We start from the raw sequence: 24,109 nt of genomic DNA, 5'->3' as shown, positions 1-24,109 counted from the left end.
TGGCGGGGTAGTTCTCCTTCAGGAGTTGTTTCTCTCTCCAATGAAAGGGTGGGCAGATCTATTTCAGGGGGTTTCTTCTCTTCTTTGTCTCTTCTTTGGAGGAGAAACAGGCTTTGATGTAGCAGCTTTCTTTTCTTTTGTGAAAAACTGGTCTATTGTTAATTGTTTCTTCCTCCTCTGCAGTATTTTTCGAAAATGATACATGACACTATCATTAAACATATGCACTGCCCGGTTTGCTACTGCAATTTCTGGGTGGTATTTTTCAGCAAAAGCCTGCACATCTGCCCACTTGGAACAAATTTCATTGATGAGAGAACTTGGAACATCCTCCCTTACCTCATCCTCTTCTGAAGATTCCTGCTCCACAATCAGATCCTGCTGCTGTTGTTGTTGCAGGTGCAACAATTCCTCCACAGTCAACTCGGTAGAATGGCTTTCTACAAGCTCATCAATATCATCCTTGTCGACCTCAAGCCCCAAACTCCTGCCCATGACAACAATTTCCTCAACGACATCAGTGTCATCAGAAATTACAGGGGTAGCAGTGCTTGGACCCGCCTCTGGTTGGAAACCTTCAAACTCCCTCTCTGTGACACATGATGGCCACAGCTTACGCCAGGCAGAGTTCAATGTCCTATAGGTCACACCTCGCCAAGCTTGGTCAATCATGTTAACAGAGTTGAGGATGCTGAAGTGTTCCTTCCAGAATTCCTTTAGGGTCAACTTCGTGTCACTGGTCACTTCAAAACACTTTCTGAAAAGGGCCTTGGTATAGAGTTTTTTGAAGTTTGAAATGACCTGTTGGTCCATGGGCTGGAGTATGGGAGTAGTATTGGGGGGCAAGAATTTGATTTTGATAAAGCTGTATTCTTCTTTCAAGTCATCCTCGAGACCTGGAGGATGTGCAGGAGCATTGTCCATAACCAGAAGACATTTCATTGGCAAGCTCTTTTCAATGAGGTAAGCCTTAACCTGGGGGGCAAACACTTCGTTTATCCACTCAGTAAAGAATTGTCTTGTGACCCAAGATTTAGTGTTCGAGCGCCACATAACTGGTAGTGCACTTTTACAAATATTATTTCGTTTGAACACCCGGGGGTTGTCCGAGTGGTACACTAACAAGGGTTTGATCTTGCAATCGCCACTTGCATTTGCACACAGCAACAATGTTAGCCTATCTTTCATTGGCTTGTGACCTGGCATCTTCGTCTCGTCCTTGGTAATGTACGTATTGGCTGGCATTTTCTTCCAAAATAACCCAGTCTCATCACAATTAAAGACTTGTTGTGCGATCAAATTTTGTTCATTTATGTACCGATCGAATTCCCCCACGTATTTATCGGCTGCAATTTGATCCGAACTAGCTGCCTCCCCATGCCTAGTAACACGATGAATACCTGTTCTATTACGAAACTTTTCAAACCAACCCCTGCTCGCTTTAAATGTAAATGAATCACTTTCACTGGTACTCGGACTTTTCTTCACTAATTCTTCATAGATATGCAACGCTTTTTCACAAATGAACGCTTCACTAACACTTTCCCCGGCCAATTGTTTTTCTTTAATAAATATTAAAAGCAACTTTTCCATCTCCTCAATCACTTGTGGCCTTTGCTTAGTTACCGCCGTAACTCCCGTTGCAACATTCGCCTTCTTAATCATTTCTTTATGCTTTAAAAACGTAGAAATGGTCGACTTCGCCATTCCGTATTCTACCGCTAAATCGGACACTCGTACACCATTCTCATATTTCGCTATAATTTCCTTCTTCAACTCGATCGTTGTTCGCACTGTTTTCCTCTTCTCCTTCCCCTTAACACTCATTACTTTCTTGGGACTCATTATGAAAGCTAAAAAAGCAATTAAAAGCACTGAAAATCACTAAATCACAACGAATGCTGATCGCGCGTTGTCTGAGTGACGCTCTCGAGAGAACTGATGCTTCCCGAACAAGCGAGAGTGGCCGAGATGGCGCGATCATCACAAAGCCCATGCGGTCGTCACGTGTTCGGCTGGTCGAGTACCGAATTTTTGGTCGAGCACCGCAGCAAAAATTTCTCGAAAATTTTGGTCGAACTCCGAATTGTTCGAGTATAGAGTCGTTCGACTACCGAGGTATCACTGTACGATATAATGGGCTCAACGTTGATTAACTTCGGTTCCAAGTTAGGACCACCTACTATCAGGAAAGGTCGCATATAAACAAAGCATAAAAATTTATTTTAATATGTTTATAATAAATGGAAAGTTAATCGAAGAGGCCTAATAAAGGCGGAGAGATATAAAATATATAGATCTATAACGTGTTAAGCAAAATTACTAAAAACCTAAACACACTTCCGTCTAAGGGAAGGGTCGGCCATTGAAAAGTGAAAGAGAGTCCATACTCTCTTTGTCACCATAATTAAATCTATCCAAAACGAGTTCAAAACTAGAATAGTGTACTTCACCAAATAGTTGTGAAAACAAATCCAGTTAGTAACAGCGTATTAGTAGGTCTTGCCGGTAGCCCGACAGAGAGAAAATTGGTTCTTTGTTTGCTTGGAGTACTAAGTACCTGCTCGACAGATGGCGCTGTTGATGTACACCCCCACCTGCATAGCGATCGCTGGCGTATTTTGACCGTAGGTTTTTCTGTCGAGCAACAGAGTTGCAGCTATATGATCACCGGCTAAGTTTAATATTGAAAAATAATGATACTAATAATAAATTAATAATAATTATAGTAAATAATAACAAAAATAATGAAATAATAAGATTGATAATAAAATAATAATAAAATATAATAATGATAATAATAATAGAATATAATAATTAATAATAATAAATAAATAATGATTATTAATAAATAAATAAATAAATAAATAAATAATTAAATAAATAAATAAACAATAATAATATTAATAATAATAATAATAATAATAATAATAATAATAATAATAATAATAATAATAATAATAATAATAGTGTATTACTAGAATTATATGGTTTCATCAAATATTTAAATCACACCTCTAGATTCATAAGACTAAACTAAACTATTTATTTGAAAATGGGTGGAAACTTGCGCAGGATAAAGTTGGATAGCCAAGGGAGTGAAGACATTAAAAACTGAATAAATTTACATATATACAAATAATTCAAGGGAAGCAAAAAGAACATAGCAAGGAACCATTAGTACACCCTACTGTATACCTCACCCAAAACAGGGACCATGTCATTAGATATAATTCGTCCAATGAAAGACAAAACCATATAAAAGAGTTGCTAACCCTCTTTACTCATTTTCAAAGTCTTTACAGCTAGGTTTTCTTTTACATGGTGGAGGTCTCTTCACTCTGGGCTATTACTGTACATGCACTCTTCCCTGGATGCCCTTCTATCAGAGACAAGTCACTATCATTAAAATTTTTCCATGACATTCTAGGCCTTCCTACTAGTTATAACCATGCCACTTCAATATACTTGCCCCATCTCTACCAGACTGATCATTCCCCAGCCTACTTTATCATTTATGACAAAAGAATCAGGACAAAAAAAATGATTCTTCCTTATATTCATCTAAAATTTTCTTTAGAAATGAAAATGAGGAAAGATATCTAAGAAATAACTTACTTTTTTGGACACAACTCCATACATTTCTTTCACATTTAATCTTGTCAATATTTTCTCTTCCTTCTCCCAACCACGCTATTCTAGCCAAAGATGGTTTGTACTTCTCTCCTCTCCTTTCAGGATATAAATCATATCCCCATCTGTTGAAATAAAAGTGAATTTGTCATTTATAAAAACTGTTACATAGTTGTACAATCATAACAATCTATTGTACTCTGTAACCATGTGACTTCAACCACTAAAATTTTAAAAAGGATACATGGGTATGTACAGTACTATAAAAGGGATCTTGACGAAGGAAAAATCTATTTCTGGGCTCGACCTGTGTCGCTCCGTGAAATACTCCTCTAGCACCATTTCTAAGGCATAATTACTGCTGAATATACCAGAGAAAAAGAGATGCATGAAATTCCAGGAATAAACCTAGCTCGCTTACTTTTTGAGTGTCGGTATAGAAAACAGGGGCATGATAGAACCATGATCAAAGGTCCCTCTCTAATTGGACTTCTCCTTCATCAACATCCCCTGGAACAACGAGGTGCCGTCCTACACCCGTCTGTGCCTCCTACTACGACTAACCCTCTCCACCCCTAGATCTCCCCACCCCCTATCCTCATTTCTCCTCAGCACTTGTGTTGGTCAGACGTGTTTTGTTTTGCTCTGTGTTGTTTTGTGTTTTTTGGAAGATGTCCGACATTTTAGAGATCCCTGCTCCCAAGTTCAGTATTATATTTGTCTGTTTGGGATTTCTAGGTAGCGACACTTATTATTCTTAACCGTGTTTGGTTTTTTGTTTAAATGCTTTGGTCAATGTGGGACCTAAATCTGATGTAGATGAGACTAGAGTGTCAATCGAATCTTCTTGTCTGGTGGCTGAAGACAAATCACTGTACTCTGGAGAGGGCTGCTACTGTCTAGCAGAACCTCTTTTCTGACCAAAAACTGAACCTGGCTGGTATTTGGAACGTTCCCCTTCCCTAGAGTTATAATTCTTCATCTTGAATACCAACCTGGTTGCCATGCTATCATTAGACAATAGGAGCAAATCTTGTGCCACTGAAGGACTGCCATGGTCATCCTTCAACTATCTTAAAGAAGCCTAAGTTCTAGCCTTTTTGAGCATAAGAGGGCTTAACTCAAGGGTAACAGGGAAGGCTCTCCTTAGTACTGTACAACGTTCATGCCTATTTTTTCATTGTGTTCTCCTATCCTTCCTCTCTCTATCCAGTCCTCCTTCTGAGAAAGGAGTGTCGAGGATTTGTACTTTGTTCAGTACAGGATCTCCCCTGGAATCGTGGTTCCGGTGTTACCAATAGCCTGAAACTTCACACATGCAAACTTTCAAAGGTGCATGATATAGGAGAGAGTTCCTGGACCTGAGCCCAAAAAGTGTCTTGAATCCACTCCCCTTCTTGAGAATGTGCTAACTTATACTGGGCGTGGACTGGAGGACTTCCCAGGGACCGGGGCCTAATAAGAAAGAACCTACTGTATATAACTATATTTCACTTCTTATTAGTGGAGTGATTGTCCTGAAACCAGCAGTATTCCAAAGGAGATATTCCTCACGAAACTTTCTTTCCAAGAGACACAATTGTCTCGTCTTTAACTGTGAAGGTATTGCGTCAATATTAACACGCATTAACTAGTAAGGGTGTACTATTATCTATAACATGCAAACATCCTCAGTGACGAGTGGGCATACTGGAATAACTTCCAATATCGAGGCATCCGCTACCCTTGGTGAACCAAAGAGGAATTTAGAGAGGATTATAAGATCACATGCTCGGCACAGCATTGACTTTATCATGGGCACGATCGTGAGCTAACACTCTATGGTTACCTGCCAATTCAAGGCTGGATGCACGCTTGGACTAGGCATACTGAGCATGCTGGCGAGACACAGCATGGTAAAAATCTTGTGCTCACTGACGTACTAAAGACATATTGGCATGAAAAAGACCAAAGTCTTATGCTTGTTCGCTAAAAGCGAGATCTTGTGGAAGCTTAGGAACAATTGAGTCTTTGAACCCAGGTGCGTGACTGCACGTAGGGGAACTATGATGAGATACAGTATACTCGTAATCTTGGCCATGAGGTAAAAGGGGAAGGACCAAAGTATTGTGATTGTTTGCTATAGGTAAGCTCTCGTGGGTAATGGTAGGCTCACACTGGTGAGGAATCCCCAGAAGCAGCTACTGTACTGCCATACGCCTACCACTGGGAGGACGACCACTACCTACATTTCACACAGGGAGAAGCTTGCAAACAATTATACAGTAACCTCTACCTATGAAGGTCTCGCAACTATAATTGGCAAGTCCACGTCTACCTTTGGTTTCTCCATGCTAATACACTTCACTAACATGTCTGAAAAAGGAAAAAGAATTAAATTAGCCAAGTTTAGGAGATGCTGAGAGTATGTCAATATGCACTGGCAGCTGAAATCAAAGCTGCTATTCAGTGAGGTGAAGGGGGAAGTGGCTTTGCTGCCGTCTTCCAGTAACAACAGACACCTCATTATAATCTTAACAGCCAAGTTTCCAGCTTCACTAAAATCATACTCTTATTAAAGGATGAAGGTTTGTATTCATGCCAGAACAAATCAAACTGTAATTTCATTTCTATTGTGATTGTTATATAGTACTTTAACTAAACCTAACAATTTTTATAGAATACTTTAAACAGTCCTAACAATTGTTATAGAATACTTTAACTATCCCTACCCATTGTTATAGAATACTTTAACTAGCCCTGCCAAGTATTATAGAATACTTAAACTAGCCCTACCCATTATTATAGAATACTTTAACTAGCCCTACCAATTGTTATAGAGTACTTTAACTAGCCCTACCAATTGTTATAGAGTACTTTAACTAGCCCTACCAATTGTTATAGAGTACTTTAACTAGCCCTACCAATTGTTATAGAGTACTTTAACTAGCCCTACCAATTGTTATAGAATACTTAAAATAGCCCTACCAATGGGTGATGATAGGGCCTAAGAAAGTTGAGCACATTGACTTTAATGTTCTTTCATAAGTACATGCCAGGTTTTATGTGTTATAGCATTTAATTTATTTTTGTTACAGTGTATTGCAAAAAGGTAGTCATATTATTTTTTTAATGTACATCATCTATTATAAATATTGTAATATAGCTTTAATGATTACTTATAGTCTATTATGTAAAATATCATGCAAGTAACATTAAAGAAGGAAACAAAAGGACCCATTCCACATTAGCTTCCTAATTTGAAATTTGGTCTAACAATAACTTTTGCTAATTGCATAAAACAAAATTCAGCTCAATGAAAAGTAAGTCAATAAAAAGCACACCACCTTCAACACTGATACTCTTCAGTTACTCTAATAAATGAAGTCAAAATCTCGATTCAGAAGCCATTCAATAACTTCAAGCAATGCATTAACCAAGTAAAATCCTCATCACTATATCCTAGCAAAGCATGAAGTAGCAAGAAAATAAGCTAAAAAAGTAAATTCTCATTTTAAAATGACATGAAAATCTGAAATTTGTCAATATCATCACACAATAGGAATATACATTACTTCTCCTCTGGTGAAGTTTCTCCTGCTTCTGCTTTCATTGGGGTTTTTTCTGTAACATGCTCCTCGCTTGGTTTTTCTTCGGCACTTGCATTCATCGTTATTTTTCTGCAAACAATCAAAAATGAAACTAATAATAGAGCCACTGCATGTAATAAGTTTTATGTATATGATGTAATTCAATGGTTTTAGTGCTTTGACAATACAGTATTTATCAAAATTAAGAGCAAAAGCTTACCAGGAACACAGTACCAGTATAAAAAATGCTGAGATATCTTGCAATATTCAAGTCATTCCTAACTTAAAGACAAAATATGTTGGAATGTTAACCTATGCTAGAGCTAGCTTTAAGGTTGAACTAAGGCAGGCAATGAACAGAATATTTTATGAACCGAAATGCTAAAAACAATTGAAAGTAAAAGGAAATACAAACCACACTATTAACATAGGGTGACTTACCTTTAGGTAGGGTGGAAAGTCCCCAGCCTTACTGGCTTTGGCTTACCCGGGGACTCAGAATCCGAGTGAGCAGCACTCGAAAAAAAGAGTCCCTGCACCTCACAAGTTTCTTGCTACGCAAGAAACGTGTGGCCTACATAAGCTTGTGTGTGGAGGGAAGAAGTGTGACTTGTCCTAGGAAGTCGACCTGAAGTCCTTTAGATGGAATTCTAGGCTAGGACGTTCCCAATACCACCTCGTCAGGGTATAGGGGACGCGACAGTATTAACTTAATACTAGGAACACAAGGAAGCATGGTTTACCTGCAGAGGTTTGAGGTCAGCTATGCAGAGAACCCAGGATGCTGCTTTCCCCAAGAGAGGGGAGGATGAAGAAAGAAGTAAGGGCCAGACATACTTCTTTCATTCATGCAGTCTAAAACTGGGTAACAATGCCCTCAACCTTCTGCTACCTGTCCATTAAGGAGCCTGAGGTTAGACCAGCTGTTGTGTAGCCAGCACAGGGCCGATAGAAAACGTATCGAGGCTCCTGTGGGTCACGTCCTGCAAGTAGTGGGCTGTGAAGGTCGTTTGACGCTTCCAGACTCCAGCTTGTAGCACCTGCGTCACAGAGTAGTTCCTCTTGAAGGCCAGGGACGTTGCGATGCCTCTGACATTGTGTGCTCTAAGGCGACGTGACGGAGGAGGGTCTGGATTCAGGGCGTGATAGATGACCCTTTGAATCCAGGCTGAAAAGGCATTCTTGATGACCCTCCTCTCCGTCCTCCCTGTGCTCCCAAACAGGGCTTGCACGTGAGGACGTACTGCAGATGTTCTTTAAGATAACCCCTCTGACTCCTTACTGGGCATAGAAGGAGAAGGTCTGGGTCATCTGTTACAGAACGGAGACTCGAAATCCTGAAGGAGTCGAACCAAAGGTCCGGGACTCCAAGATTTTGAGTCTAGTAACCAACTCAGGGACGAACCTGAACGTTAACTCCACCTATCCTCTTGAATGGGCGACGTCGTACGAGAGACCATGAAGTTCGCTGACACGCTTGGCCGAGGCCAGAGCGAGCAGGAGCACCGTCTTCCAAGACAGGTGGCGATCAGAAGCCTGGCGTAATGGTTCGCAAGGAGATCTCTTAAAGGCCCTAAGAGCCCGAACCATGTTCCATGGAGGAGGTCTCACTTCCGACTGGGGGCAGGTAAGTTCGTAGTTTCGTATGAGCGAAGAAAGATCCAGCGAGGAGGAAATGTCTCCTTTCAGCCTGAAGGCCAGGCTTAAGGCTGAGCGATAGGCTTCCACCGCCGAGAGCGAAAGGCGCATTTCCTCCTGCCGATATACAATAACTACGCTATTGCTGGAATAGTGGCATCAAGGGGAGAGGTACCTCTCCCACGACACCAACCACAGAAGACTCTTAACTTCGCCTGGTAGACCCCTGCGGATGACTTTCGCAGGTGTCGAGACATCCGGTCCGCAACTTGTTGCGGAACGCCTCTCTCTGTGAGGAGATGTTGGATGGTCTCCAGGCGTGAAACCGAAGCGATGCTACGGCTTGTGGTAAATGTTGCAGTGTGGTTGTTTGAGTAGCTCGTGTCATGGGGGAAGCTCTCTCAGGAGTTCCGTCAGGAGATGCAGAAGCTCCGGGAACCACTCTGCATGATGCCGTAGCGGAGCTATCAGAGTCATCAACAGGTTGACAGATAGTCTGGTCTTGTTGAGCCCCCTTTTCAACAGACAGAACGGTGGGAAGACGTAGACGTCGATGTTGTCCCACCGTTGTAGGAAGGCATCTTGCCAGAGTACCTTGGGGTCTGGGACTGGGGAGTAGTACAGCGACAGCTTGAAATTCAAGGCTGTCGCAAACAGATCCACAAGGTCAGGACTTGTTGGCTACAGGGGGGGCCGAAGACCACTCGGTACTCTCTATCTGTGAGGCCCTGCTCAGACTGTCGGAGAGCACATTCCTTTGCCCGGAATGAAGCAAGCCGATAGGGTATTGAGTGGACTTTGGTTCATCTCAGTATCTCTACTGCAAGATGAGAAAGCTGTTATGATAAAGGTACCTCCCTGCTTGTTGAAAAAAGCCACTACTGTGGAGTTGTCGTTCACGGAGTGACTCGCCAGGGTCTGTTGGAAGTGTTGAACGGCCAGAATACGGGCTTCATTCCTAGCAGATTGATGTGGAGGTACCCTTCTGGTTCTGACCATAGTCCTGATTCAGAACGTGCGCCCCCCCCCCCCCTCCTTGTTTTGACGAGTCTGAGAACAGCATCAAATGCGGGGGAAGGACGAGAAGATCCATTCCCTAGCAAAGGTTTCCGTAGGTCAACTACCACTGCAGGTCCATTCGTTCCGCAGGTCACAAAGGGACCAGAATGTCCGGAGAATCGCTGTCTTGATTCCACCGGGACCTGGGCCGCCAATGCAGGGATCTCATCTTGAGGCGGCCGTTTGGAACTAGCCTGGTCAAGGAGGAATGGTGACCTAGGAGGCGTAACCAAGATTGGGCTGGAAGCTCTCCTCGTCTGAGGAAAGGTTCTCCGACTCTCCTCAGCCTTGCTATCCCGTCATCTGATGGGAAGGCTTGGAGATTGGAGTCTAATATCATGCCTAGATATCCCAGTTCTTGAGATGGAAGCAGAGAAGACTTCTCGAGAATTACCATGATCCCTAGATCTTGGCAAAGTCCCAGAAGCTTGTCTCGGTGTCGAAGAAGGGTCGATCCCGGACTGCCTGGGTTAGCCAGTCATCCAGAAAGCGAAGGAGACGGATGCCGCTCCTGTGTGGCCATGAAGATATCAGGGTGAACATTCTGGTGAACACCTGCGGTGCTGTGGAGAGATCGAAACACAGCACCTTGAACTGGTATATCTTATTGTCTAAGCTGAATTTCAAGTAGTTCCTGGAAGACGGATGGATTGGGATCTGGAAGTACCCGTCCTTCAGATCCAGTGTGCACATGAATTCTTGTGGTCTCACTACAAGCCTGATCGACTCTGCTGTTTAACACTGAACGAAGTTTGTTCGACAAACTTGTTCAGGGCTGAGAGGTCGATGACAGGTCTCCAGCCTTCAGACGCATTCTTACAAGAAAGAGTCGACTGAAGAAGCCAGGGGGGGGGGAGACATGACCTTTTGGAGAGCATCCTTCTAGAGCATGGTCTCGACTTCTGCCCGAAGGGCTAGCCCCTTTGCCGATCCTATGGCATAGGAGCTCAGCGACACTGGATTCGCTGTCAGTGGAGGTAGAGATGTAAAGAACGGGACACAATATCCTTGGCAGATCACGGAGATCGTGCAGGAATCGGCACCGAGTTGCTGCCACCTGAACGCGCAGCCTTAGGCATCCCCCCACTGGGGACCCTGCAGGGGGGTTGACAATCCTAGCGTTTGCGGCCTCGGCCGCTCCCTCTAGGATTATTGCCTCCCCAGGAGGACTTCTCGCCCTTCTTGTCTCTGACAGGAGGGGGCTGCTGTTTAGACACCTTGTCTTAGTTGCCGGGGCCGGTTCCGATGTCCTAGGCTGACGAGGCTGTTGTTGTTGAGGTGCTGGAGGCTTATAGGGTCTGGATGTAAGCGCCTTTGGAGGAGCGAATCGCGATTCGACTTTCTCCACCTCTCAGCTGTCCGTTCCCCGTCCTTGGGCTCAAAACAAGGTCTTTCCAAGGATGGAAGAGTGTCTGAGCTTGCCGACATCCATGCTTGGGACTTCTGAGAGGACCCTCTCGGTCACTGCATCTCAATGCTTCAACATCGAGTTTGCCCACAAGTTCGAAACTTGGTGAGCCGGGAAACGATGGTGCTCGTGCCTGAGAGGAGGAAAGTTTCCATGACCTTCCTGGAGCTCTCCTTGGACAAATTCTCAGATCGCAACAGGATGCCCAGAGATCCAAGCCAGACGACCAGCCACGAAGTGGCCTGCATGGCACACTTTGCGGCTTTCTCCTGGCTTAAGATCTCCGAAGTCGAGAATGTCACCTGCCGGGCGGAGAATTTCACCAGAGAAAAACTCCCTGCTAAGCCCCTTCCACAAAATGGTGGAGAGGAAGGGCTAAACCAGGTTCCCCCATGATCTCGAAGTACAGTACCTCCTCTGCTGACGGCTGACAGACGCAGTGTCAGTGACTCCCGCTGGAGGGAAGGGGATCGGACGATCCTGAGGAATAGAGATGATGGGGCCTGCGTGAAAAGGAGAAGAATGTTGCCCAGACCTCTCTGAAGCTTCTTCCTGCTCCTGCATGTGCGCTGCTTTGCGTCTACAGGTGAGAGATCGTGCCGACAATGATCTGGAAGTTCGCGCTCCAGAAGACTCGCCAGGTTGCCCGTGTTGCAAAACCCGACAGGAATCGCAGACGAAATCGCGCTGGCGCTCGCGCGATGGAAAACCGTTGGTTCACGCGTGGGCGAACATGGGTGCGCATGTGCGCGGGCGCGAGCGGGTGCGTGGGCGCGCGGTCATAAGGGGAAGCGCTGGAGGTCGGGAGACCGATGGCGCGTAAGCGAGTGATGGCGCGCGGTCATAAGGGGAAGCGCTGGAGGTCGGGAGACCGATGGCGCGTAAGCGAGTGATGGCGCGTCAGCGAGTGATGGCGCGTCAGCGAGTGATGGCGCGTTGACGAGCGATAGCGCATCTTGGCGAACATGGGTGCGTGCGGGCAAACATGGGTGCGCATGTGCGCGGGCACGCGGACGAACATGGGTGCGCATGTGCACGGGTGCGCGGGCGAACAGTGGTGCGCATGTGCGCGGGTGCGTGGGCGCGCAGTCATAAGGGCGAGAGCAGGCGGCCGGGAGACCGATGGCGCGTTGATGAGCGATGGCGCTTCTTGGCGAGCGATGGCTCTTAAGCGGGCGAAGGCGCGTTAGCGAGCGATGGGGCGGTGGCGCGTTGGCGAGCGGTGGCGCGTAGCGACCGATCGCGTACAGGAGAGTTAACGCGTGGGCGCGTAGGAAACCTACGACGATTGAAGCGATGGCTCTTAAGCGGGCGAAGGCGCGTTAGCGAGCGATGGGGCGGTGGCGCGTTGGCGAGCGGTGGCGCTTTGGCGAGCGGTGGCGCGTAGCGACCGATCGCGTACAGGAGAGTTAACGCGTGGGCGCGTAGGAAACCTACGACAATTGAAGCGTTGGCGCGTTGAAAACGCTCGCGCGCAGGCGCTTAGGAGATCGCTGGCGCGCAAGGAGAGCCCAGGGATGCCTGTGAGCACCCGTGCGCTAGCTTAGGTGTCTCCTGGGCGGAGCGGTGTGAAGTGGAAGCGTGCTGGCGCGTTGGCGCGTTGGCGCGCTGGAACTGGAACCGCACGTGGGCGCGCTTGGCACGAAACTCCAGAAGGGCGCTGCGAGTCCAGAAGAACCTGTGAGTGCCTGTGCGCCAGAGTAGGAACTTCTTGAACTGCGCGCGACGAGGCAGGAACCGGTAGATCGTAGGCGCGTAGTTGCGTGGCCAGAAGATATCAGCGAGGGTGCAGAACTAGAGAGATTGTCGGCGAGGAGGCGAAGGAATAAACTCCTTGCCTGCGCCCAGATCCGGAGATCGTGGGCGCGAGGGCGAACGTTGGTGCGCATTGCGCACATCAGAAAAGGGCGATCAGATGTTCGCCGGCGAGCAGGCGACCCTAGGCGTTCAGGAGACCATTGGTGCACAAGGCACGTAGCCGCACAGAAGATACCAGAAGCGTTGGCAATCGGGAGATCTACGGCGAGACTCAGCTACAGGAGATCGCTGGAGTGTTGATTCAGCAGAAGACTGGTCCACAGCAGGAGAGTATTTGCAAACTACTGCACGCAAGCGCGCAGGAGAACGAGGTTGCACATGTAAAAACCTGGCCCTAAGGGACTTACTCACATTGTGAGATAAGCCCTTAGCCCCGAAGGGACCGGTGCCTGTCGGAAAACGGGGTGGAGTGGCGCCCACTGCGCATCTGCGTCCAGGAACAGAGATGGAAGACAAGAAGGTCTAGCAGGTGTCGGAGATCGCAAACGATCTGCCGAAAGGTCTAGCGAAGCAGCTGTAACGGTGTTTTCTCGTCGAGGAGGATCCTCTGCGGCTGAAGATGAAGACGACCACGAACAGGAGCACCATCATCAGTCCTCCGAAGAGGAGTCTCTGTTAGTGAACTCCCCCGAGGGGGAGAGACACTCGAAGGAGAGACCGTTGGACTCAGCTGCCCCCTTGAAGGATGTTCGGAGGAGGGAACTGAGCCTTCAGCAACATCAGCAACAACAGCAGGGGAGTCCTCCGAAGAGGAGTCTCTATGAGTGTCCTTCTCGCGAACGAGAGACACTCTCGCGAACGAGAGACACTCGCGAACGAGAGAGGAGAACACTTCGTAGAAGAGACCAGAAGAACTGATGAAGGCGCCCCTTAGGGCCGTTGGATCAACAAGCTGACCATAAGGAGAAACCCTCCGAAGAGGAGCTCCTGCAGCTGCCCAGCCCCTTGAGCGTAGCTGCAAGTGTGACCGCTCAGCACCAAGAGCATAAACGCACGAAAGTAATACCCCTATTAAATAGCGTGGTTTGTATTCCAGTTACGGAACAATAGAATATTATAGGCAGACTGCCAGCTAAAGTAGAAACACAGGTAGACTGCTTACTAAAATAGCATCAAATTGTGTTTATTTTGTGAGCGAAGTAACCTATGGCTGAACAAAAAGCATCTGAGGGATGTGATATGAATTACAGTATACCATAGATAATCATGATACATGAATCACATATTTTTCCAGCTGGTTATATTGCATTTATTACACATTACTAACCATTATTATTAATGCAAATCACACATTTTTAGCATTTCTCCACCCAAAATCCTGGTTTCCACTGGGATCCCCCATAATTGTTTTCATAAAAGGGATAAGAAAACTCATACACGGGTGGTTTTCCCCAATATTCATGGTTATAAATGCATAAAACACAAGATACCGAGCATGAAAATTATATGGTTCGTGTATTTGGCTAGAAATTAAAGGGAAATATACTCACTCAAGAAGGAAGCAGGAAACAGAAGTACAGTACATGGGAATAAAACAAGTGCAGCTGGGGGTAGAAGGAATGCTACAAAGACCAATAGGTAATGCTTACAGAGCACTACATGAGGTATAGAGATGGCACTAAACTAGCCATCCCCCATTAAGGAACGACCTCTTGCCCAGTGATTTTCCTCCTAGCCTAGTCCACCAAAACTGTATTATCATTATTATTATTAACTGCTAAGCTACAACCCTAGGAAAAGCAGGATGCTATAAGCCCGGGGACTCCAAAAGGGAAAATAGCCCAGTGATTAAAGGAAACAAGGAAAAATAAAATATTTTAAGAATAGTAAAATCATTAAAATAAATTTTTCCTATAAAAACTATAAAAACTGGTAATTTTTCGTGATAATCCCACCCAGCGCTTTGGTTGTTATATGTATTTTTGTCAGGTAAAACACATGAAAAAAAATTAATTCTTGCCAATACATTATCCTCGCAAATACGTAATAAGAGCGAAATAAATTAAATTAACTTACGGTAAATAAAGATTTTTTCTAAGTCCCTCTTTTATCTTCACAGTGACACGGAGAGTAGCTCCTGCTACTTTGTATGTTCGTTCCTATTCTATTAAGCTCTATCCCTTTGCGCACTGTGATAATTTTCGCCTGATTGCGCCGAAGTCGTGGTTATCCTTGACCTTACTGTGCATGTGTAAAAAAAAAATTTTTTTTGTTTTCCCCGTTTTGCGGGCTCTGTAATATGAATTGGCCTATCAGAATCTAGGTACATTATAATCTCACCATTTCATTGGTTCTTGATGAAAAACGTTATTCATGCATATCCGTGAAGCCCGCTCATTTTCAAATTACAAAGCATTCTTTGGCCTCTGGTGACCGTTTGGTCGCTTGACAGTTCATTAGTTTAGTGATGGCGACTCTGTGTACTAGTTGTGAATTTACCCAGCACGAGGCTACTAGACTATTTTTAACAAATAACGAAGAAACTTTAAAATTTTTGCGTAATCATGGTGTGCTTCCTTTAGAAATAACTTGCCCGAAGTGTTACAAACCGTGTTCTTTGCGACCTGATCGTCATTATTGGCAGTGTCACGTTAAATTTAGAAAACCGAAAGGACCGAGTGGCCTTACTGCACAACCAGGACCCAGTGGGGCATCACAAACCATTGAGCTGGTTTTCACTCCTGATTTGGGGGATTCTGACTCCGACTCAGACTATTAAGGTAAGCCACTATAGATTTAAGGCACAGTGTGAACAAAGGATACGGCAAAATACTTGTTCACGCAGCGAACATGCATAGCGCAATATTACCACTTGCCAGAACATATGGAGGTGATGTAATATTTAATTGCGAGCGAAGCAAGCCACGGCTGAGCAAAGATCAGTGAGTGAATAATTATTATTAGTTTATCAAGGATATGGCTAAGCAAAAATTACTTTACATTCAATAGAAAACGGGACTCAGAAGAAAACGGGCCAATGGTAGTTTACGTTGTGTTGTTCCTCATATTTTTTCCTGAAAAAAAATTTTTTTCATCATTTTTCTTGTTGTCTTGTTGTCTTTTACCGTTATTTTCTTCCGCAATTCATTATTTTCGGTAAATTTTTAGTTTCAGCCAAATTTGGAAAAATGCAATAAAAATATATTTGTTGCATCAGAAATAGTGTGGTTTCAATGAATTTAACGTTTATTTTGACTGCAAACCAACCGATTTAGAGATTTACTATGTATACCCTAGTTCATCCCACCAATTATGGGGGACACCCTTTGGGAACCGGGGTTTTGGGTGGGGGAAGGGGGGGGAGGGTGTTGGGGCATTGAATGATATTTGCAATAAATGAATAATTAATGTTCCAGCACCCCTCCCCTATACCCCTAACTAGGCCTACCGGGGGGAGGGGGGTAGGGCCCCCCAGCGACCCCCCCTTAAAGCCACAGTAATTTTCAGGGCACCACAGAACCTAACAAACCCACCTAACCTAACCTAGGGGCCCTGTACCCCTACCGGGGGGGGGCTTCGCCCCCCCTGCGACCCCCCCTTATGGCCACAGTAATTTTCAAGGCACCACAGAACCTAACAAACCCACCTAACCTAACCTAGGGGCCCTGTACCCCTACCGGGGGGGGCTTCGCCCCCCCCTGCGACCCCCCCTTAAGGCCACAGTAATTTTCAGGGCACCACAGAACCTAACAAACCCACCTAACCTAACCTAGGGGCCCTGTACCCCTACCGGGGGGGGCTTCGCCCCCCCTGCGACCCCCCCTTTAACCAGGGGTAAATTTGAATATATATATTTTGTTAAATCACTTCTTACCTTAAACGGAAGATGACGATGAAGATGTGGAAGGTTGTGGTTGACCCTCTTCTGAATCATCAAGTACTGGAATACGTTCAGATTTGGTACAATACCACACATGTCTATCCTCACGAAAATGTAAAGGCGAATCACATTTACCACACTGGACACTTAAAGGTAATACGGAATGCTCCCTTAGAAAACGATCCACTACTTCAGGAGTTCCATTATAATTCCCATGATATCGGCCGATCACATCAAAATAGGAATAACGACATATTTCACACAACCGTACCGGAGGATCCAAGACAGTTAAGTGACGTGTGATGAAAATATAGAAACCGGAACTTTTGAAAACCGAAAACAAACGACAATCACGGGTTTCTCCCATAATGAAATAGGGAAAAAAACAAAATACTATCGTTTACAATGTTATATTGCACGAAAAACAGATCCTTGAAACAAGACTGAGAGACCAATGAATCGTCCAATAATAACCCTTGAAAAGAACCCAGTAGTATTTAGATTGGAGGAGCGACATTAGTGGGAGGAGCAAATGCGCATTCAAGTAAATATTGTCACATTACGCAATGGGGCGGAGCCAAGTAAGATGAAAACAGACATACAAACGAACAAGAGCTAGGTCCCGTGGCAGCGTAAAGGTATACAAAACACTTAGAAATAAAATGCAGACCTACATTAACTGAAATAATTATCTCTGTAAGTAGACATCAGCGTCAATAATGTATTGAGAGAAAGTTTTTTGTTATCACGTGCTTTACTAGGAAAATATATTAATATAATACATTTCCCAATTTGGTTGAATCTAAAACTTTACCTTATTTTCCAGTATCCAACCTGATGTTCTCTAAATTAACGTTGGGTGATGATACTCGGAAAACAATATATTTGCAGAAGTGAATAACATCAGAACAACAAAACAACAAGAAAACTAACAAAAGAAAATATTTTTCCATGATAAAAGTCCTGGGTGGGATTATTACAAAAAAATTATCAAAACTTTAACAAAACAAATGGAAGAGAAATAAGATAGAATAATGCGCCCGAGTGTACCCTCAAGCAATAGAACTAATATAGAGTACATTATTAAGGTTTACTAAAACATTCAAAATTATTATTTCATCATACACTTAATACTATTAATATTGACCAAGACCACAAAATAATAATATTTTTTATGAAATGGTTAACCTTAACATAATCTAATCTACCTTGTAGCCTAATGACAAATGACAGGACCCTACCGGTAAGTTACAATTGTTTTTAATACAAATGGGAAAGTCTCTTAGTAATGAGTTAAAATAGAAGCTTTAATACAAATGGGAAAGCACGCTAACCTTGATTCAACAGTTCACAGGAATTTCTTATTCTTTCGTAATCTTTAAAAGTATAATGCTTTAAGTAACATAACACAAACGGTTCAGGTTCCGGCTCAAATTCCTGATTGGAAGAAGAAGAATGTTTTACCTTCTGCTCTGTTTACATTTGTCAAATGGTGTAATGTCGATGGACATACTTTTAACATATTTCGTAGACCTTCTTTTTAAAGTTATGTGAAACAACTCGTCTTAAAATCATGGCTCTGTTTAGTATTATATTCGATATGTTATAGTTTTCAGCAAATTTAATAGCCTTAACCTATCGCATTTTCTATCTATAATCACTGTCTTTATCTATAATCAAAATAAGAATGGTATACCCTTTTATTAGAATTAAAAGTATTTTTATTTTAATATTTATTCATTTTGTATGTCCATATACTAAATTCTATCCATTTTCTATAGGGAAATGCTTAAGAGATAATGTTACCGGAACATCATAAAAGAAATACAATAAAACAAGGGAATAAAGTAGGAAAAGCAGTAGACGGGGTCAATAAAAGAAACGCGTAAATTAACCTGCCTTTTGAAATTTAAAGATAAAGCTGGATGGACAAAAAGAAACAAAAACTGCATGCAGTCAAGAATGAAGGGATTAATCGAAAATGTAGGCTACAGATCATAAAAAAGATAATTTGAGAAATTCTCATGGGGCTATTTTTGGAATAAAGATAATCTAACGCAATAAAATTTGATGAGGAAATAAGCAAAAAAAATAATAGATTGGGCAACAACCACAGCATGAAGTTGAATCTTAACAAAACTCAAAAGTATGATTGTAAGGAGGTCGAGGACAGTGGATCCTCGACATTCAGATTTCAGCATTGATAATGTTTCTTTAACTCTGTATGACTGGTAAGGTTTTCGGTGACCAATCTATTCTGAATAGGTGCTTTCATTCTTTCATTCTACCTTGTTTCGAGTAGTGTTCTCCTGTCTGGTCATCAGCTGCTGATTCTCATCTTAATTTGTTGGACAGGAACCTGAGGTCTATTAAATTCCTTATTCCTTGTTTGAATATTAATCACTGGCACTGTCGTTCAAATAGTTCGTTATGCATGTTGCATCAGATTTATCATAATTTTGATTAGCCTTCATATTCAGGTCTTCCCGGACAGTACCAGCCTGTTCGTTAAATTAAGTATGAAGTTAATTCTAATAGTCATCCCTTCTACATCATGAGGCTCAATATTACACAGTATTCTATAAGTTTTATTCCAGCTGTGACGAAATTGTGGAATGGTCTTCCTAATCGAGTTGTTAAATAGATAGAACTTCCAAAGTTCAAACTTGCAGCAGTTTTCTTTTTATTTCAACAGGCTGACATAAGTCTTTTTTATCGTTTATTTATGAAAGATTGTTTTAATGTTGTTCATCATCATCTACGCCTATAGACGCAAAGGGCCTCGGTTAGATTTCGCCAGTTGTCTCTATTTTGAGCTTTTAATTCAATACTTCTCCATGCATCATCTTCTACTGAGAAAAATAATTTTGTTACAGTTCTTAAAATTTTTTATTTTAATTGTTCATTATTTCTCATATAGTTCATTTATTTCCTTATTTCCTTTCCTCGTTGGGCCATTTTCCCTGCTGGAGCCCTTAGGCTTTATTAACAACAACAACAATAATAATAATAATAATAATAATACATACATACATACATATACCAAAGGCACTTCCCCCAATTTGGGGGGTAGCCGACAACAACAAGAAACAAAACAAAAAAGGGGACCTCTACTCTCTACGTTCCTCCAGCCTAACCAGGAACTCAGCCGAGTTCAGCTGGTACTGCTAGGGTGCCACAGCCCAACCTCCCACATTTCCACCACAGATGAAGCTTCATACTGCTGAGTCCCCTACTGCTGCTACCTCCGCGGTCATCTAAGGCACCGGAGGAAGCAGCAGGGCCTACCAGAACTGTGTCACAATCGCTCGCCATTCATTCCTATTTCTAGCACGCTCTCTTGCCTCTCTCACATCTATCCTCCTATCACCCAGAGCTTTCTTCACACCATCCATCCACCCAAACCTTGGCCTTCCTCTTGTACTTCTCCCATCAACTCTTGCATTCATCACCTTCTTTAGCAGACAGCCATTTTCCATTCTCTCAACATGGCCAAACCACCTCAACACATTCATATCCACTCTAGCCGCTAACTCATTTCTTACACCCGTTCTCACCCTCACCACTTCGTTCCTAACCCTATCTACTCGAGATACACCAGCCATACTCCTCAGACACTTCATCTCAAACACATTCAATTTCTGTCTCTCCATCACTTTCATTCCCCACAACTCAGATCCATACATCACAGTTGGTACAATCACTTTCTCATATAGAACTCTCTTTACATTCATGCCCAACCCTCTATTTTTTACTACTCCCGTAACTGCCCCCAACACTTTGCAACCTTCATTCACTCTCTGACGTACATCTGCTTCCACTCCACCATTTGCTGCAACAACAGACCCCAAGTACTTAAACTGATCCACCTCCTCAAGTAACTCTCCATTCAGCATGACATTCAACCTTGCACCACCTTCCCTTCTCGTACATCTCATAACCTTACTCTTACCCACATTAACTCTCAACTTCCTTCTCTCACACACCCTTCCAAATTCTGTCACTAGTCGGTCAAGCTTCTCTTCTGTGTCTGCTACCAGTACAGTATCATCCGCAAACAACAACTGATTTACCTCCCATTCATGATCATTCTCGCCTACCAGTTTTAATCCTCGTCCAAGCACTCGAGCATTCACCTCTCTCACCACTCCATCAACATACAAGTTAAACAACCACGGCGACATCACACATCCCTGTCTCAGCCCCACTCTCACCGGAAACCAATCGCTCACTTCATTTCCTATTCTAACACATGCTTTACTACCTTTGTAGAAACTTTTCACTGCTTGCAACAACCTTCCACCAACTCCATATAACCTCATCACATTCCACATTGCTTCCCTATCAACTCTATCATATGCTTTCTCCAGATCCATAAACGCAACATACACCTCCTTACCTTTTGCTAAATATTTCTTGCATATCTGCCTAACTGTAAAAATCTGATTCATACAACCCCTACCTCTTCTAAAACCACCCTGTACTTCCAATATTGCATTCTCTGTTTTATCCTTAATCCTATTAATCAGTACTCTACCATACACTTTTCCAACTACACTCAACAAACTAATACCTCTTGAATTACAACACTCATGCACATCTCCCTTACCCTTATATAGTGGTACAATACATGCACAGACCCAATCTACTGGTACCATTGACAACACAAAACACACATTAAACAATCTCACCAACCATTCAAGTACAGTCACACCCCCTTCCTTCAACATCTCAGCTTTCACACCATCCATACCAGATGCTTTTCCTACTCTCGTTTCATCTAGTGCTCTCCTCACTTCCTCTATTGTAATCTCTCTCTCATTCTCATCTCCCATCACTGGCACCTCAACACCTGCAACAGCAATTATATCTGCCTCCTTATCATCCTCAACATTCAGCAAACTTTCAAATATTCCGCCCACATTTTCCTTGCCTCCTCTCCTTTTAACAACCTTCCATTTCCATCTTTCACTGTCTCTTCAATTCTTGCGCCGGCCTTCCTTAATCTCTTCACTTCTTTCCAAAACTTCTTCTTATTCTCTTCATATGACTGACCCAGTCCCTGACCCCACCTCAGGTCAGCTGCCCTCTTTGCGTCACGTACCTTGCGCTTTACTTCCACCTTTTGCTCTCTATATTTTTCATACTTCTCTATACTATTACTCTGCAGCCATTCTTCAAAAGCCCTCTTTTTCTCTTCCACTTTTACCTTCACTCCTTCATTCCACCATTCACTGCCCTTCCTCATGCTGCCTCCAACAACCTTCTTGCCACATACATCACTTGCAATCCCAACAAAATTTTCTTTTGCTAACTTCCACTCCTCCTCTAAATTACCAGTTTCTCTTACTCTCACCTCGTCATATGCCATTTTCAACCTTTCCTGATATTTACTATTTACCCCCGGTTTTATTAGCTCTTCAACCCTCACTAGCTCCCTTTTACATCCACCTACTCTATTACCCCACTCTTTTGCTACAACTAATTTTCCTTCCACCAAAAAATGATCAGACATGCCGTTAGCCATACCCCTAAACACGTGCACGTCTTTCAATCTTCCAAACATTCTTTTAGTTATCAACACATAATCCATTAATAATAATAATAATAATAATAATAATAATAATAATAATAATAATAATAATAATAATAATAATAATAATAATAATAATAATAATAATAATAATAATAATAATAATAATAATAATAGTTCATAAATTTTTATTCTCATCATTATTCTTTCCATAGCTCTTTGAGTTGTAGGTCTACCTAGCTTATGTTCTAAGGCTCCAAGTGCCTGATGCATAAGTAGCCTATATACTGGTAAGACCATGTTATTGAATATTTTTCTTTTTAGAGAAAGTGGCATTTTAATTTTCATAATCTTATATTGTTTATCAAACGTTCTCCATCCCACGCTTATTCTTCTTTTAATTTCGGTCTCGTGTCCTGGGGAAACACTTACTGTGTGTCCTAAGTACGTGTATTAATTAACAATCTCTAGAGGTTCGTCCATAGCTCATATTTGTTGTTACGCTGCATTTTCATTGATTATTATCTTAGCTTTACTCATAATGATTTTTTAGTCCTACATTGCTTTCTCTATTCAAAGCTTCTATCGTATTCTGTAATTCCTCCCATGATTAACCAAACCCAACTATACCATCTGCAAATCTCAAGTTGTTAATAAATTTAATTTCCCATTAATATTAATTCTTACATTTTCCAAATCTAAAATCTTTAAAACTTCTAGTCATACTGTGAATAATATAGGAGAGATGGGTTCTCAATCGGAATTTTCTCACTATCTTTATGTAGTTTTAGGATTGTTGAACTTCCTGTATAGATATCTTCAAGTGTTCTCCCATTCCTTGATTTTGAAGGGTTTTCATTGCTGCTCAGGTTTGTACAGAGTCAAAAGCTTTCTTATAGTCTATAAATGCCATACATGGTGGTTTGTCATACTGTTGATTTTTCCATTGACTGGTTAAATACATGGAGATGGTCAGTAGTTGAATGCCCACGTCTAAAGCCTGCCTGGTCTCTTGGTTGATTAAAGTCTAGCTGTTTTTCTATTCTGCATAATTTGATAATTGTAAATATGTTATATATCACAGAGAGTAAACTTATTGGGCGGTAATTTTTCATGTCTTTTGTGACTCACTTTTTGTGAATTAGTATAATGATAAAGTTTTTCTAAGCTGTAGGCAATGAGCATTCTTGCAAACATTTGGTGTATAGTTTAGCGAGTTCTACTACTATGAAATCACTTCCATCTATTATCAAATCAGTTGTTAGGCTATCATGCTGCTTTGCCTATTTTCATGCCCTTCAATGATTTCTTTACTTTCCTACTTTTACATTTATACCGGCTCAGGTGTTTCATTAGTTTTATTGGGGAGGTTATTTCTATTATCACTATTTTATAGCATTGTATAGAAATCTGCAGTTTTTAGCACTCCGTTTCAATTGTGGGTACTATTTCTAGTTTCATCTTTTAAAACAAACATTTGTTAGTGCCCTGTTCCAAGTCTTCTTTTCGTCAATTTGAAGTTTATTCCTTTCTTTGGCGTTTCCTCAAGTTTGGTTTAATTGTGTTGACGAATATCTTGGGTTTTAGATTGTTTATTGTTTTGGATGGCTCTGATAATTCTGTTTCATCTC

At 42.6% G+C, this 24,109-nt stretch overlaps 1 protein-coding gene across 1 annotated transcript in view; it reads right to left on the bottom strand.

Annotated features, from left to right (window-relative positions):
- The window catches only part of LOC137623678 (mitochondrial inner membrane protease ATP23 homolog), an 83,030-nt gene extending 64,599 nt beyond the window's left edge, over nt 1-18,431 (bottom strand). The window contains exons 1-3 of the mRNA XM_068354507.1: nt 18,280-18,431; nt 7,188-7,292; nt 3,619-3,758 (exon numbers count right to left, since the gene is read on the bottom strand). Of these exons, the coding sequence (XP_068210608.1) occupies nt 3,619-3,758; nt 7,188-7,282 (235 nt within the window). The 5' untranslated portion in view covers nt 7,283-7,292; nt 18,280-18,431. The remainder of the gene's footprint in view (nt 1-3,618; nt 3,759-7,187; nt 7,293-18,279) is intronic.
- Between the last annotated feature and the right edge of the window lie 5,678 nt (nt 18,432-24,109).

This window comes from Palaemon carinicauda, chromosome 30 (genome assembly GCF_036898095.1).
Source record: "Palaemon carinicauda isolate YSFRI2023 chromosome 30, ASM3689809v2, whole genome shotgun sequence".
NCBI lineage: Eukaryota > Metazoa > Arthropoda > Malacostraca > Decapoda > Palaemonidae > Palaemon > Palaemon carinicauda.
This window is presented reverse-complemented; position numbering and strand designations above follow the sequence as displayed.